The following is a 13,220-nucleotide window of genomic DNA, read 5'->3' as shown; positions in this document are numbered from 1 at the left end:
GGCGGTTTCCATCTTCATTGTGGGCATTTGAAGCCCACAAGCATGTATTTCCTGGATGCGGTGAATGCTGTGCTCCCAGCATTCACCGAGATGTTGTGATGACGCTGTTGCACAATGCATGCTGGGAAGCCTGAGACTAGCTCCCAGGGGACTGTGGGAGGTCTGGGAGAGGCTAGAAACACGCCTACTCCCATGGGAAGAAAACCAGGAAGTGCTAAGAAGATTAGAAAAAAAAAAGGTAATTACGGCGATTTAAATTTTTTTACACAGCATGTCAGCATCTAGGCAAGGAAGAGAATGCATAGAGATAATGTTCAAAATTTGGGTGGAACCCCGCTTTAAGCAGTTGCCTTACAGTACCAGGATGGAGGGGCAGTACAATCCCCAGCCAGGCAGCCACTTGCACAGGTGGCATGGAGGAGCTGGCTCCTCTCCTACCAGAGATGTCCCAATCACACAGTGATTCAAAAAGGGGGGAACCCCCAGCCTCTGCCCTCTCCATAGAGGACATATTATCTTGTTATTGAAGAGCTGGCCCTGTCTGGATGGGTGACCCCTGTAGGATATCGGCGGAGCTCTGTACAGGAATGCAGGTGCAGGCAACGGGAGTGTGCAGACTCTGCAGTGTAATGCCCTGTACACACGATAGGATTTTCCGATGGAAAATGTGTGATAGGACCTTGTTGTCGGAAATTATGATCGTGTGTAGGCTCCATCACACATTTTCCATAGGAATTTCCGACACACAAAGTTTGAGAGCAGGCTATAAAATTTTCCGACAACAAAATCTGTTGTCGGAAAATCCGACGCACAAAGTGCCACGCATGTTCAGAATAAATTAAGAGACGAAAGCTATTGGCTACTGCCCCGTTTATAGTCCCGACGTACGTGTTTTACGTCACCGCCTTCAGAACGATCGGATTTTCCGACAACTTTGTGTGACCGTGTGTATGCAAGACAAGTTTGAGCCAACATGTGTCGGAAAAATCCATGGATTTTGCTGTTTTTGTTTTTTTTTTTTTTATATACTGTTTTCCAGTGGCGGTAATTTTTTTTTTTTGGGGGGGCGGCAAACAGTGCACTGCGCTTCATGATTGGCGGAGAGGCGATTCAGTCTGAGAATAGGGAAAATTCATTCCCTATTCTCACACACCTGGTTGGCCTATGAGCGCACTCTCAGCGCCATGAGCCCACCCTATTTTTAAGCCTATTAGAGCCTCTAGCTCTAATCGGTGCTTCAAAAAAACCACCCACCCATCATTGGAGTTCATGCGCCCGGCGTCCTGAAAGGGGCCAGTTGCATGGATGAGGGGTGGCGGCGATAAATAGGGGAGGCGGCGCCCGTGTGCCCTTAATGGATGGGCCACCCCTGTTGTTTTGTTTTCTCATTTTTTGGTGCTTATTAGCATTTCTGATTTCTTGTAGCCCTTTGCTGCCATCACCTGTTGATATGAATGCGCTTCAGCAACTGCACCATGCCATTTCTCAGGGTTGGTTTACTAGTGGCAAAAACAGTGGAACATGCTTGTGCAATGTGCATGGCAATGCTGAAGAATACCTCCTAGCCTTCCTGAATCCCAAGAGAATCCTGGGATTTTGCTAAATTCTGGTGTCCCATGGATCTAGGCTGCATCCCCTGCTTGCTCTGGAACCTGATTGTGGCTGTTAGCTTAGCAGAGTTAAGAGTGAGATAGGCAGGGACAAGTCTAGTAACTGCAGGGAGGCTTTTTCTCTCCTTGAGTGCACACACCTGTTCTTCTTGGATATATTCAACCACTTGGTCCAGCACCTGACTGCTGCACCAAGCATCTGTTAGCCAGGGGAAAACAAGATGGGTGGAGACAAAGATGAGAACTGGAGTGAGGTTCCTATTCTCCCTGCATGCACGCTCTCTCCCATTTTGCTTGCATTTGAGCACCAGCAGAACTGCCCAAGTACGTCTGCACAGTTAGCTTCCTCATTCTGAGCAATGTCTGGGGCATGCTTCCTCCCACAAAAAACTAAGACCCTGGGATCCTTCCTCCCGCTAACCACTGAGGCATTCTTCCTTCCAGTGACCACCAGGGTATTATTACTCCCACTGATCACAAAGCATTCTTCTCACTGACCGCCAGGGCATTTTTCTTCCCACTTATCGATGGGGCATTCTTCCTTTCACTGACTACTAGGGCAATCTTCCTCCTGCTGGCCACCAGGGTATTCCTCCTCTCGCTGTCCCAACAGGGCATTCTTTCTCCCACTAACTGCTGACATTGGGTCATACTTCCTCCCAATGACCACCAGAGCATTCTTTCTCCCAATGACCACCAGGACATTCTTCCTCCCATTGACATTGTTGGAGTGCTTTTTCTCTCCCACTGTCCACTAACACCTGGGTATTTTCTACCATTTCTACTACTTTTTCCTCCCACTTACACCAGAGTATTTATTCTGACCACTGATACCACATTTTTTTCTCCCACTTACCACAGACACCAGGCATTCTTTTCCCCTACTGACCAGCACTATAAGGGGCAATATGAAACATATTTCTGAGTGATATACTGTGTATATATACAGTATTTCACAAAAGTGAGTACACCCCTCACATTTTTGTAAATATTTTATTATATCTTTTCATGTAACAACACTGAAGAAATGACACTTTGCTACAATGTAAAGTAGTGAGTATACAGCTTGTATAACAATGTAAATTTACTGTCCCCTCAAATTAACTTAACACACAGCCATTAATGTCTAAACAGCTGGCAACAAAAGTGAGTACACCCCTAAGTGAAAATGTCCAAATTGGGCCCAATTAGCCATTTTCCCTCCCCGGGGTGTCATGTGACTCGTTAGTGTTACAAGGTCTCAGGTGTGAATGGGGAGCAGGTGTGTTAAATTAGGTGTTATCGCTCTCTCATATTGGATACTGGAAGTTCAACATGGCACCTCATGGCAAAGAACTCTCTGAGGATCTGAAAAACAGAATTGTTGCTCTACATAAAGATGGCCTAGGCTATAAGAAGATTGCCAAGACCCTGAAACTGAGCTGCAGCATGGTGGCTAATACCATACAGCGGTTTAACAGGACAGGTTCCACTCAGAACAGGCCTCACCATGATTGAGCAAAGAAGTTGAGTGCACATGCTTAGCCTCATATCCAGAGGTTGTCTTTGGGGAATAGACGTATGAGCGCTGCCAGCATTGCTTCAGAGGTTGAAGGGATGGGGGGGTCAGCCTGTCAGTGCTCAGACTATACGCCGCACACTGCATCAAATTGGTCTGCATGGCTGTCGTCCCAGAAGGAAGCCTCTTCAAAAGATGATGCACAAGAAAGCCTGTAAACAGTTTGCTGAAGACAAGCAGACTAAGGACATGGATTACTGGAACCATGTCATTTGGTCTGAAGAGACCAAGATAAACTTATTTTGTTCAGATGGTGTAAAACGTGTGGCGGCAACAAGGTGAGGAGTACAAAGACAAGCGTGTCTTGCCTACAGACAAGCATGGCGGTGGGAGTGTCATGGTCTGGGGCTGCATGAGCGCTACCGGCACTGGGGAACTACAGTTTATTAAGGGAACCATGAATGCCAACATGTACTGTGACATACTGAAGCAGAGCATGATTCCCTCCCTTCAGAGACCGGGCCGCAGGGCAGTATTCCAACACGATAACAACCTCAAACACACCTGCAAGATGACTACTGCCTTGCTAAAAAAGCTGAGGGTAAAGGTGATGGACTGGCCAAGCATGTCTCCAGACCTAAACCCAATTGAGCATCTGTGGGGCATCCTCAAACGGAAGGTGAAGAACGCAAGGTCTCTAATATCCACCAGCTCCATGATGACATCATGGAGGAGTGGAAGAGGACTCCAGTGGAAACCTGTGAAGCTCTGGTGAACTCCATGTCCAAGAGGGTTAAAGCAGTGCTTGAAAATAATGGTGGCCACACAAAATATTCACACTTTGGGCCCAATTTGGACATTTTCACCTAGGGGTGTACTCACTTTTGTTGCCAGTGGTTTAGACATTAATGGTTGTGTGTTGAGTTATTTTGAGGGGACAGCAAATTTACACTGTTATACAAGCTGTACACTCACTGAACGTGTGGTGATTGTCTCGATGGTTGTTGGTTGTTATAAAGTTTCCATCTGTTTTACTGTAGTTGTTCTTATAGGTAGGGTCAGAAAAATGTTGGCTCTCTGTCTATATTTTGTTTTATTTTTAAAAAAAAATTATCAATTTAGGCTTATGTGCATCTGTAAAATTTTTACTTGTAGCAAAGTAATTATGAATTATTATGTAGATGTAAGGACTTCAGCAAATGTTTGCACTGTATACTGTGAGTAGGCTCATATTCTATTCAACCATGCCTCTTAAAGCAATGCCCAATTATTTGCATAATATTGCCACGCCTACTTTTTGCAGCGGTAGCATGTTAGACCCCCACCCCTCCCAGAGTGTCCCTCTTTCTCAAGTTCAAATATTGGGAGGTATGCTGAAGGTGTAGACTATGAAATGGATATAATCAAAGGGGTGAACAGCGCTGTCCTCTTTTGTCTATGAGTTTTGGATAGCAGCGGCCACAGCTACACTTCATTTTTCTTTTTGACTTTTCACTTGGCCTCTGGACTGTGCGCCTGGATTTTTGTTTTTAGTGTTAAATGGAAACTTCTGCCTGCTAAATAAAACTCAGAATAGAAGATAACAAAAAATAAATAAATAAATAAATAAAACAATATTAGAAGACACTTGCAATAAACACTTTCGGGGGTTCTTTTGAGAAACTCTGATGCATGGGAACATGTAACAAGCTTTTGTTTTTCATTTTTATATGGGAAAAAATACTGAATCATAGGTTTACTAAAAGGAAGTGAGTATATTTGTGTTATGAGATAATATAGCTCACCTATGACGATGGTAGTATCTTTTCAAGAAGGGATGAGGAGCTGCGCCCACAGCAAAATTACTGCTTCCAGTGTCAACTAGAATGTTAAGCTATAAGGGAGAGAAAAAAAGCAGATAAAAACAACCTTCCAGTTTGGGGAAATATTCATTGATCTATATAAATCTCCTACTGTAGGTGGCAGTAGACAGCAAATTATATGCATTCACAAAAATCTTGTAAAATAATAATATTACTAAGTTACTTCTATTTTTATATATGTAACAACATTTTCACATGCCCACTATGGATTAGATTTTCAGGAATTCTGGTTTTAAACGACACTAACTTCATTGCAAGTCTCCTTCATATTTTAACACATTCTACTCCGTGAAGTACAAACTCTGCCATGTCTTCCTGATGTACTGTTAGGAAAGTTTTGGAGACATCGGATGGATAAATGGATTGGGGATACTGTCATTGGCTTCTATCTCTCCAGAAATCAGAAAATATCCTAAATATCATTGTCAGCCTCACTAGGTGTGAAAAAAACATAAGGCTTTGTCAAAATGTATATATTTTTTTGCTTTTTGGGCTGCCCTATTCTCATGAGAATGTTTGCTTTCTCAGGCCTTGATGGAGAACTATTACCAGCTAATGAACATCTAGAGCAGCCTTTTTCAAGGGTGCCTTGAGGTTTCTTCAGGGGCACGTTGGCAAAATGCCTAAAAATTGATCAAAAATTGTATACAAGCCAGCAGGAGGATCAAACCTGTATTTTAATTAGACAAAGCCATGGGTTTTCATTGTGCACCATTACGGCTTTCTAGCCACTGGCATCCTAACATCCAATGATGTAATCAGTTGATAAGGAGGATGTCTGTCGCCTCCACAACATCTTTGTTTGGCCCCCCTCTGCCCCTCTTCTTCAGCACTGGGGTCACATTAGCTAAGAGAATTGAGTGAGACGAGAAACATAGGAATACTAGTCTTACCAGTGTGCAAAAGTGTATTTGCTTTGAAAGAATAAATCACCTCTATGTGTGTGGATGTTGCTGCATCGTGTAAAACTACAGTGGAACCTCGGATTACGAGCATAATCCATTCCAGGAGTAAGCTCGTAATCCAAAGTACTCGCATATCAAAGCGAGTTTTCCCATTGAAGTCAATGGAAACGAAAATAATTAGTTCTGTATTGACTTCAATGGGATGCAATACCGCATGTGGCCAGAGGTGGGGGGCACCGGAGAGCCTCGGAAATGGCTGAAAAGGCCAGAAGACACTTCGGCTGACCTCGGCAAACCTCGGAAAGACTCCATTCACGAGCCTGAGGTTTGCTGAGATCAGCCGAACTGTCCTCGGGCCTTTCCGTGCATTTCCGAACGCCGACGATCGATGCTGTTCGGCTCCGGCGCCCCCCACCTCAGGCCAAAAGCGGTACTGCACACCGCTTTTGGCCTGAATTCTGCTCATTTTGTGAGACATTTTTAGAAATACAGTGCTCGTTTTGTGAAACGCTCGTTAACCGTGTTATTCGCAAACCGAGGTTCCACTGTATTAGATTAGTTTTTTTACATTTCAGAATAGGGTGCCTTGAAATTGTCTATAATTTTAAAGGATGCCTTGACTTAAAAAAGGTTGAGAAACACTGATCTAGAGATTTACTATATACCAGACTATTATGAAAATTCTCAACTTCTGAACTAACTTAGCCTTAAATCATATTCTTATCTATGTAAATTTCTGCAACTAATAGGAATAAGAATTAAATATATTACTGGACATAAATCACATACTTCATATTCTCCTATAGTGTCTACGTGGAGTACATCCAGAAAGTATTCACAGCACTTCACTTTTTCCACATTTATTATTTTACAGCCTTATTCCAAAATAGATTAAATTCATTATTTTCCGCAAATTCTACAAACAATACCCCATAATGACAACGTGAAAGAATCTTTGCAAATTTATAAAAAAAAAAAAGAAAAAAAAAATCACATTTACTGTACATAAGTATTCACAGCCTTTGCTCAATACTATGCTGAAGCCTCTTTGGCACCAATTACAGCCTCAAGTCTTTTGAGTATGATGCTATAAGCTTGGTACACCTATTTTTGGGCAGTTTCTCCCATTCTTTGCAGGACCTCTCAAGCTCCATCAGGTTGGATGGGGAGCGTTGGTTCACAGCCATTTTCAGATCTCTCCAGAAATGTTCAATCGGGTTAATGTCTGGCCACTCAAGGACATTCACAGAGTTGTCCGTATCCACTCCTTTGTTATCTTGGCTGTGTACCTGCTCTTTCAACTGAAAGTTAACAGCCTGACATACCTGGTCTATAATTTAGGTTAACCATAGTAAAGGTCTTCTGCTTTGGATATATGTGGGTGTATTTGTGAGAGATAGGACACAGTTTAAAGTCATTTTAAAAAAGGTAAACATTTAAGGGAAAATAAAAAGATCAGTGAACACTCTAGAATATCTGTCATCTGAAAATTTAGCTCGGCTGATCAGTTTGTTGCTCTTAAACAGAAACTATTATAGTGCCGCCATCACTAGGCTAGCACTGGACATAACTGAAGAAAATGGAACCAGTCAAACTTGTTTCGTATATATGGCTGTTTGAGGCATAACTGTAGGTAAACACCAGATTTCAAACACTAACGGAGTGAACTATTGACAGATGTCTGGCATAAAATTCTTCAGTATTTTCTATACATGAACGTACCAATGTACGTCAGTGGAACCTTTAAAGACATAGGGGCCTAAAGGAATATATAGGACCTAGGCCTGCTTTCTATGCCCCCCCCCCCATACCCTTATTGTCACATAAGCTTTTGGGGCTGAAAACAAATGAAGAAAGATTGTGTTCTTCCACATACCTTGACCTCTAACCATAAACTATCCCCTAAAATTGACAATTAAAGTGTTACTAAACCCAGGAGCCTGCATTCACTATATCTGGTCTCCCACAGTACACAGAACATGGAAATGCAATTATTTTAGTAAATATAAACTGCTAAATACCTTTTCTTATCAGCAGTATATTGCAGTCCTGTGTCTTCTATCAGTTCTTGGTAAAGCTTGTAGGAGGAGTTTTCATACAGTTCTATCAGGATCCAGGACCCCTGACCCTCTGTCTGGACAGTGCTGATTGGCCCTGTGCTGATCACATGCACCCTCCCAAGAAGAAAAAAACTCTAGCAATGCACACCAAACTGAGCATGTGCAGTCTGACTCCAGTAACTGTCTTATCCGGACATGTTTTGGAGACAATGCAAGAAGGGGAGGATCTGTGCATACAGGATCAAACAGCCTTTTTACACAATGCAGAGGATTAACCCTTTAAGTTCCACAGTGAGTATAAGAAGCATGCTTTACTACATATACAGACTGATTTTACTGTTGTGGGTTTAGTAACACTTTAACCACTTCCTTACCAGGCCAATTCTGACATTTCTCTCCTACATGTAAAAATCATCATTTTTTTGCTAGAAAATTACATAGAACCCCCAAACATTATATAGGTTTTTTTAGCAAATACCCTAGAGAATACAATGGCAGTTGTTGAAACTTTTTATCTCACACGGTATTTGCACAGGAATTTTTCGAACACGTTTTTTGGGGGAAAAAAACAGTTTTGTGTTTAAAAAACAAAACAGTAAAGTTATCCCAATGTTTTTGCATATTGTGAAAGATGAAGTTACGCCGAGTAAATAGATACCTAACATGTCACACTTCAAAATTGCACACGCTCGTAGAATGGCGCCAATGTTCGGTACTTAAAAATCCCCATAGGCGACGCTTGAAATTTTTTTACTGGTTACATGTTTTGAGTTACAGAGGCTGTCTAGTGACAAAATGATTGCTCTCGCTCCAGCGTTCGCGGCGATACCTCACATGTATGGTTTAAATACCGTTTTCATATGTGGGCGGGACTTACGTATGCGTTCGCTTCTGCGTGCGAGCACACGGGGACAGCGGCGCTTTAAATTTTTTTTTTTTTTTACTGATAATTATATTTTGTTTTTTTTTATTTTGACACTTTTTTGAAAAAAAAAACATTTTTGATCACTTTTATTCCTATTACAAGGAATGTAAACATCCCTTGTAATAGGAATATAACATGACAGGTCCTCTTAATAGTGAGATATGGGGTCAATATGACCCCATATCTCACCACTAGGCTGGGAAGCCTGTAATAAAAAAGCAAAACAAAAAGATCACCGCTTCCCAGCCAAAGCGGCGCAGTTTTTTTGAATGGAGAGGCCGGGCGTGACGTCATAACATCGTGCCCGGCCTCCGATGATCATAGATACTCCGACGATCATAGCGGTGAGTCGGAGCAAGCACCGGAGGGCCGCGGGAGGGGGGGGACGTCCCCTCTCGCCTCCCATAGGAACGATCAAGCGGTGGAACGGCCGCTATGATCGTTCCTATGGTGTAGAGATTTACCGGCTGAAACCGGCAATATCTGAATGATGTCTGTAACTACAGGCATCATTCAGATATACCCGCCCAAAGCCCAGGACGTCATATGACGTGGGGGGGCGGGAAGTGGTTAAAGTGATTGTAAATGTTTCCCTTTAAAAAAACAAAAAACAAAAAAACAAACATGTTATACATGAAGGTTTTTTTCTTTAAATAATAAACATGTTATACTTACCTTCTCTATGAAATGGTTTTGCACAGAGCGGCCCCGATCCTTTTTTTTTGGGTCCTCCCGCGGTGGTCCTGGCCCCCCCCCCTTCCAAGTGCCCCCAATGGCAAGCCTCTTGTTATAGGGGCACTCAAGCAGTCTTTCTCTCAAGCCGCGCTCTGTGTATCCATTCACATATTGAGTGTTGCTTGGACAGGCCCCCTGCTCTCTCCTCATTGGCTCACTGGTTGTCATTGACAACAGCGGGAGCCATTGTGTCGCAGGAGATGAGGAAGGAGAGAGCCAAGAGATCCTCTGCTCTTGTGCACATCGCTGGATCAAGATCAGGCTCAGATAAGTATAAGGGAGGTCTGGGGGGAGGAGCTGCAACAGAAGGTTCCTTTCCTTAATGCATAGTATGTACCAAGGTAAAAAAAACCTTCACCTGGTGACTCCACCCCTTTGTTTACTTTAGCAGCAGGCCAAATCACAGCTCCTTCTCTGGTGCTAAAGTAAACAAAGGAGGCGGCAATTGCAAAAAAAAATAATTTCAAAGCTGGCAATGTCATTCGGAGCGGGCAAATGAGGGAGCCTGTATGTACACACTGCCCACTCACTGTAAACACTGCTCCTCTCCTGTACCTCTCCTTGCATGCACTGCACCCCCTCCCACAATAACATAAAAAGAAAAACAATACTTCCTGTCGCCTATAGGGCTATTGGTCCACTATGTGATAGCAATAAAGTCATGTGTTAAAAAAGATTGGGGCACCTACATACAAAAACGATGATTGAGCTACACATGTAACATATCACTGCGTACACCAGAGTGAGATTTTAGAACCAAAGCTCCTGGGTAACTCTAAAATTATGACCTGTAGGGGCTTTTAAAGCATTGCCTATGGAAAATATAGAGTATTGAAATTTTTTCGCTGTTTTAATGCTTGACATTTTGGATATCTATTTACTTTGTGCAACTTCCTCATTAATACTGTATATTACTATAAAAAACAATATTTTCTACTTTCTGCTGCAAAACATGTCCAATAAAAAAAATAAATGTAGCTTCTTCATAAATGTAGGCAAAAATGTATTCTGCTACATGTCTTTGGTTAAAAAAAATAAAAACTTCAATAAGTGTATATTGATTGGTTGTGCGTGAAAGTTATAGTGTCTGCAAACTATAGAATAGATGCTGGAACTTTTAATCATTTATTTTTTACTACTAATGGCGGTGATTAGCGACTTATACTGGGACTGTGATAGAGCGGCGGGCAATCTGATGCTAACTGACGCTGGGGGGGAACTGACATGACCAGTGACATTAATACAGTAATCTGTGCTAATAATATACATGTCACTGTACTAATGACCACGGCTGGTAAGAGGTTAACATTTAGGGACAATGAAAGGGTTGGCTGTGTGTAAAGTGTGTACTGTGTGCTGTTATTACTAAGCAATGTGCCAATTTTTACTCCCTGCTTAGCAAGGGGAAAAAATGGCACATCACTGATCTATGAAAAGAGCCCTGTGTTGTTTACCAACACAGGGCTCTCTTCTGTCATTCGCTCAGCCGATCAGTGGAAGCCGGCCATAAATCATCGGCTGGGACCTGCTGATCGGCTTTTGCTGCAGCGAATGACAGCTTAAGCTTCGGGGTAAATGCGCACATGCACAAGGGGATCCTGATCAAAGCTGCGATGTACAGGTATGTGATTGCGCCTGTACGAGCCGACCTGCTGCAATAAACGTGACAAGCGGTTAAAGATCAAAAAAACTGTGCTGCGTTTAGACCCAGAAAATCTGAATTGAAAAATCTGTGTCTGAAGACAGTGATTTACACGTATATATGGGTAAAAATGCATGTAAACGCATATACAGTATGTGTATACGTGTAATTTAAATCTTAGCTTGCAAAAAATAAAATGATTTTTACACTCATAAGCACATGCACATTTTTACTCGCCTGTAGGCGGTGTAAGCATGCACTTTATGGATTGTATTTAATGCAGGATCGTTCTGCCAGCAAGATCCCACATATGAAAATCTGTAAATTACTATGTGTGTAAAAGGCCTTATAGATAAATTCTTCCTGTTGGTCTGGGCAAATCACATAGAACTGAAATCCTAACACTCACTGGAATGGAAAGGGGATAATTCCTTCCATATATTGTACCTTCTAAGTCTGGTGGTTTCAATGCTAAATCGTTACAATGAATGAATGTTACACAAAGATTAACTTCTGAGAACAAAGACAACATTGTTGCAGGAACAGACGGTGTAGTTTAGCAGTAGAGGGTTATAAAGTAGCTCCAGTCCTATTTTCCTTCAGTCCATTACTAGTTAGCAGAACATCACTCTTTAAACCAACACTGATTATTTTTAATCCTCATGCTGCCAGCATTAGTAAATAGATAGGAAAGTAGATCATATTTACTTTTTTTTTTTTTTACATTTTTCCAGTTACTTCCTGCTTTCCAGGCCTAAGCAAATGATGTCATACATCCCAGGAGTCTTCAAGAGGGGAAGAGGGGCTTTCTCAGCTAAGCTCACCCTCCTGCTGGCATGTCTGAGCTAAGGGCAGATGGATTCCAGGAAGTATATCCTACATAAATCATCTGCCCTTACTCAAGATGGCCACCTTTAGAAATACTAGGGTGTAGCAAAATAAAGCAAGGGGACGTGGATGGATGGGTGAGTTTGCTTTTGAATATTAAAAATTCAATTAAAAAGTTTTTGGTTTGTGGTGCTCAGATAAAGTGTAATTCTGCTTTAAAGTGAAATTAAATCTTCAACTGTACCTCGACCTTTTTTTTTTTACCCCCACTTAATGGGAGGTGGGCTGTGCACATTTCAGATACTCGACCACCCAGAGGATCCATCATTGTCCTGCTGAGATCCTCTCTTCTTCTGCAACTGCTTCATCCCACGCCACTATCTTGTTTGTGGTGTCATTGTGAGGCCCGCTACTTTTCTGGGTTCGGTGGGAGGGCGGGCAGGCGGGCCCCCTTGGCGGGCAGGCCCCCTTTGTTAATTAAAAACTATGTTTTTCTGAGATATACACAAGGGAGGGCCCCTTTTCTTAATTAAACACTATGCCTCCTGAGATATACACAAGGGAGGGCGGGAGGGCCCCCTTTGTTAAATAAACACTATACCTCCTGAGATATACACAAGGGAGGGCGGGAGGGCCCCCTTTGTTAAATAAACACTATACCTCCTGAGATATACACAAGGGAGGGCGGGCGGGTCCCTTTTCTTAATTAAACACTATACCTCCTGAGATATACACAAGGGAGGGCCCCTTTTCTTAATTAAACACTATGCCTCCTGAGATATACACAAGGGAGGGCGGGCGGGCCCCCTTTGTTAATTAAACACTATGCCTCCTGAGATATACACATCACATATCCCAGGAGGCACAGTGAGCACTGTGCATGTCATTCACCTGGACAAGTGACATGCATAGGGTGGCGGGGCCAGACACTTTTATATATAATAAATAAATACATAAAAATATAAAAACAGTGCTATTAATCATATACAGGATGGGAAGAGGGGTGGAGAGGACTTTATTAAAGCGGTAGTAAACACTTGAAAGTAAAAGAGTTTATTTTTGAAAACAATATAGAGCTCTGTCCTGTCAGAAGGGATGTGCCGGTTTTTGTTTCCCTGCAAAGAAAAGCCGACACATCTCTTAGTAAAAGCACCT

General features: G+C 42.4%; 1 protein-coding gene across 1 annotated transcript in view; it reads right to left on the bottom strand.

Annotated features, from left to right (window-relative positions):
- The window catches only part of BACE1 (beta-secretase 1), a 68,293-nt gene that overhangs the window by 45,448 nt on the left and 9,625 nt on the right, over positions 1 to 13,220 (bottom strand). Inside the window, exon 2 of the mRNA XM_073602490.1 lies at positions 4,893 to 4,981. Within this exon, the coding sequence (XP_073458591.1) occupies positions 4,893 to 4,981 (89 nt within the window). The remainder of the gene's footprint in view (positions 1 to 4,892; positions 4,982 to 13,220) is intronic.

The sequence above is a fragment of the Aquarana catesbeiana genome, linkage group LG10, assembly GCF_042186555.1.
Source record: "Aquarana catesbeiana isolate 2022-GZ linkage group LG10, ASM4218655v1, whole genome shotgun sequence".
Lineage (NCBI taxonomy): Eukaryota > Metazoa > Chordata > Amphibia > Anura > Ranidae > Aquarana > Aquarana catesbeiana.
Note: the sequence above shows the minus strand (reverse complement) of the source record. Positions and strands in the feature narration are given on the sequence as shown.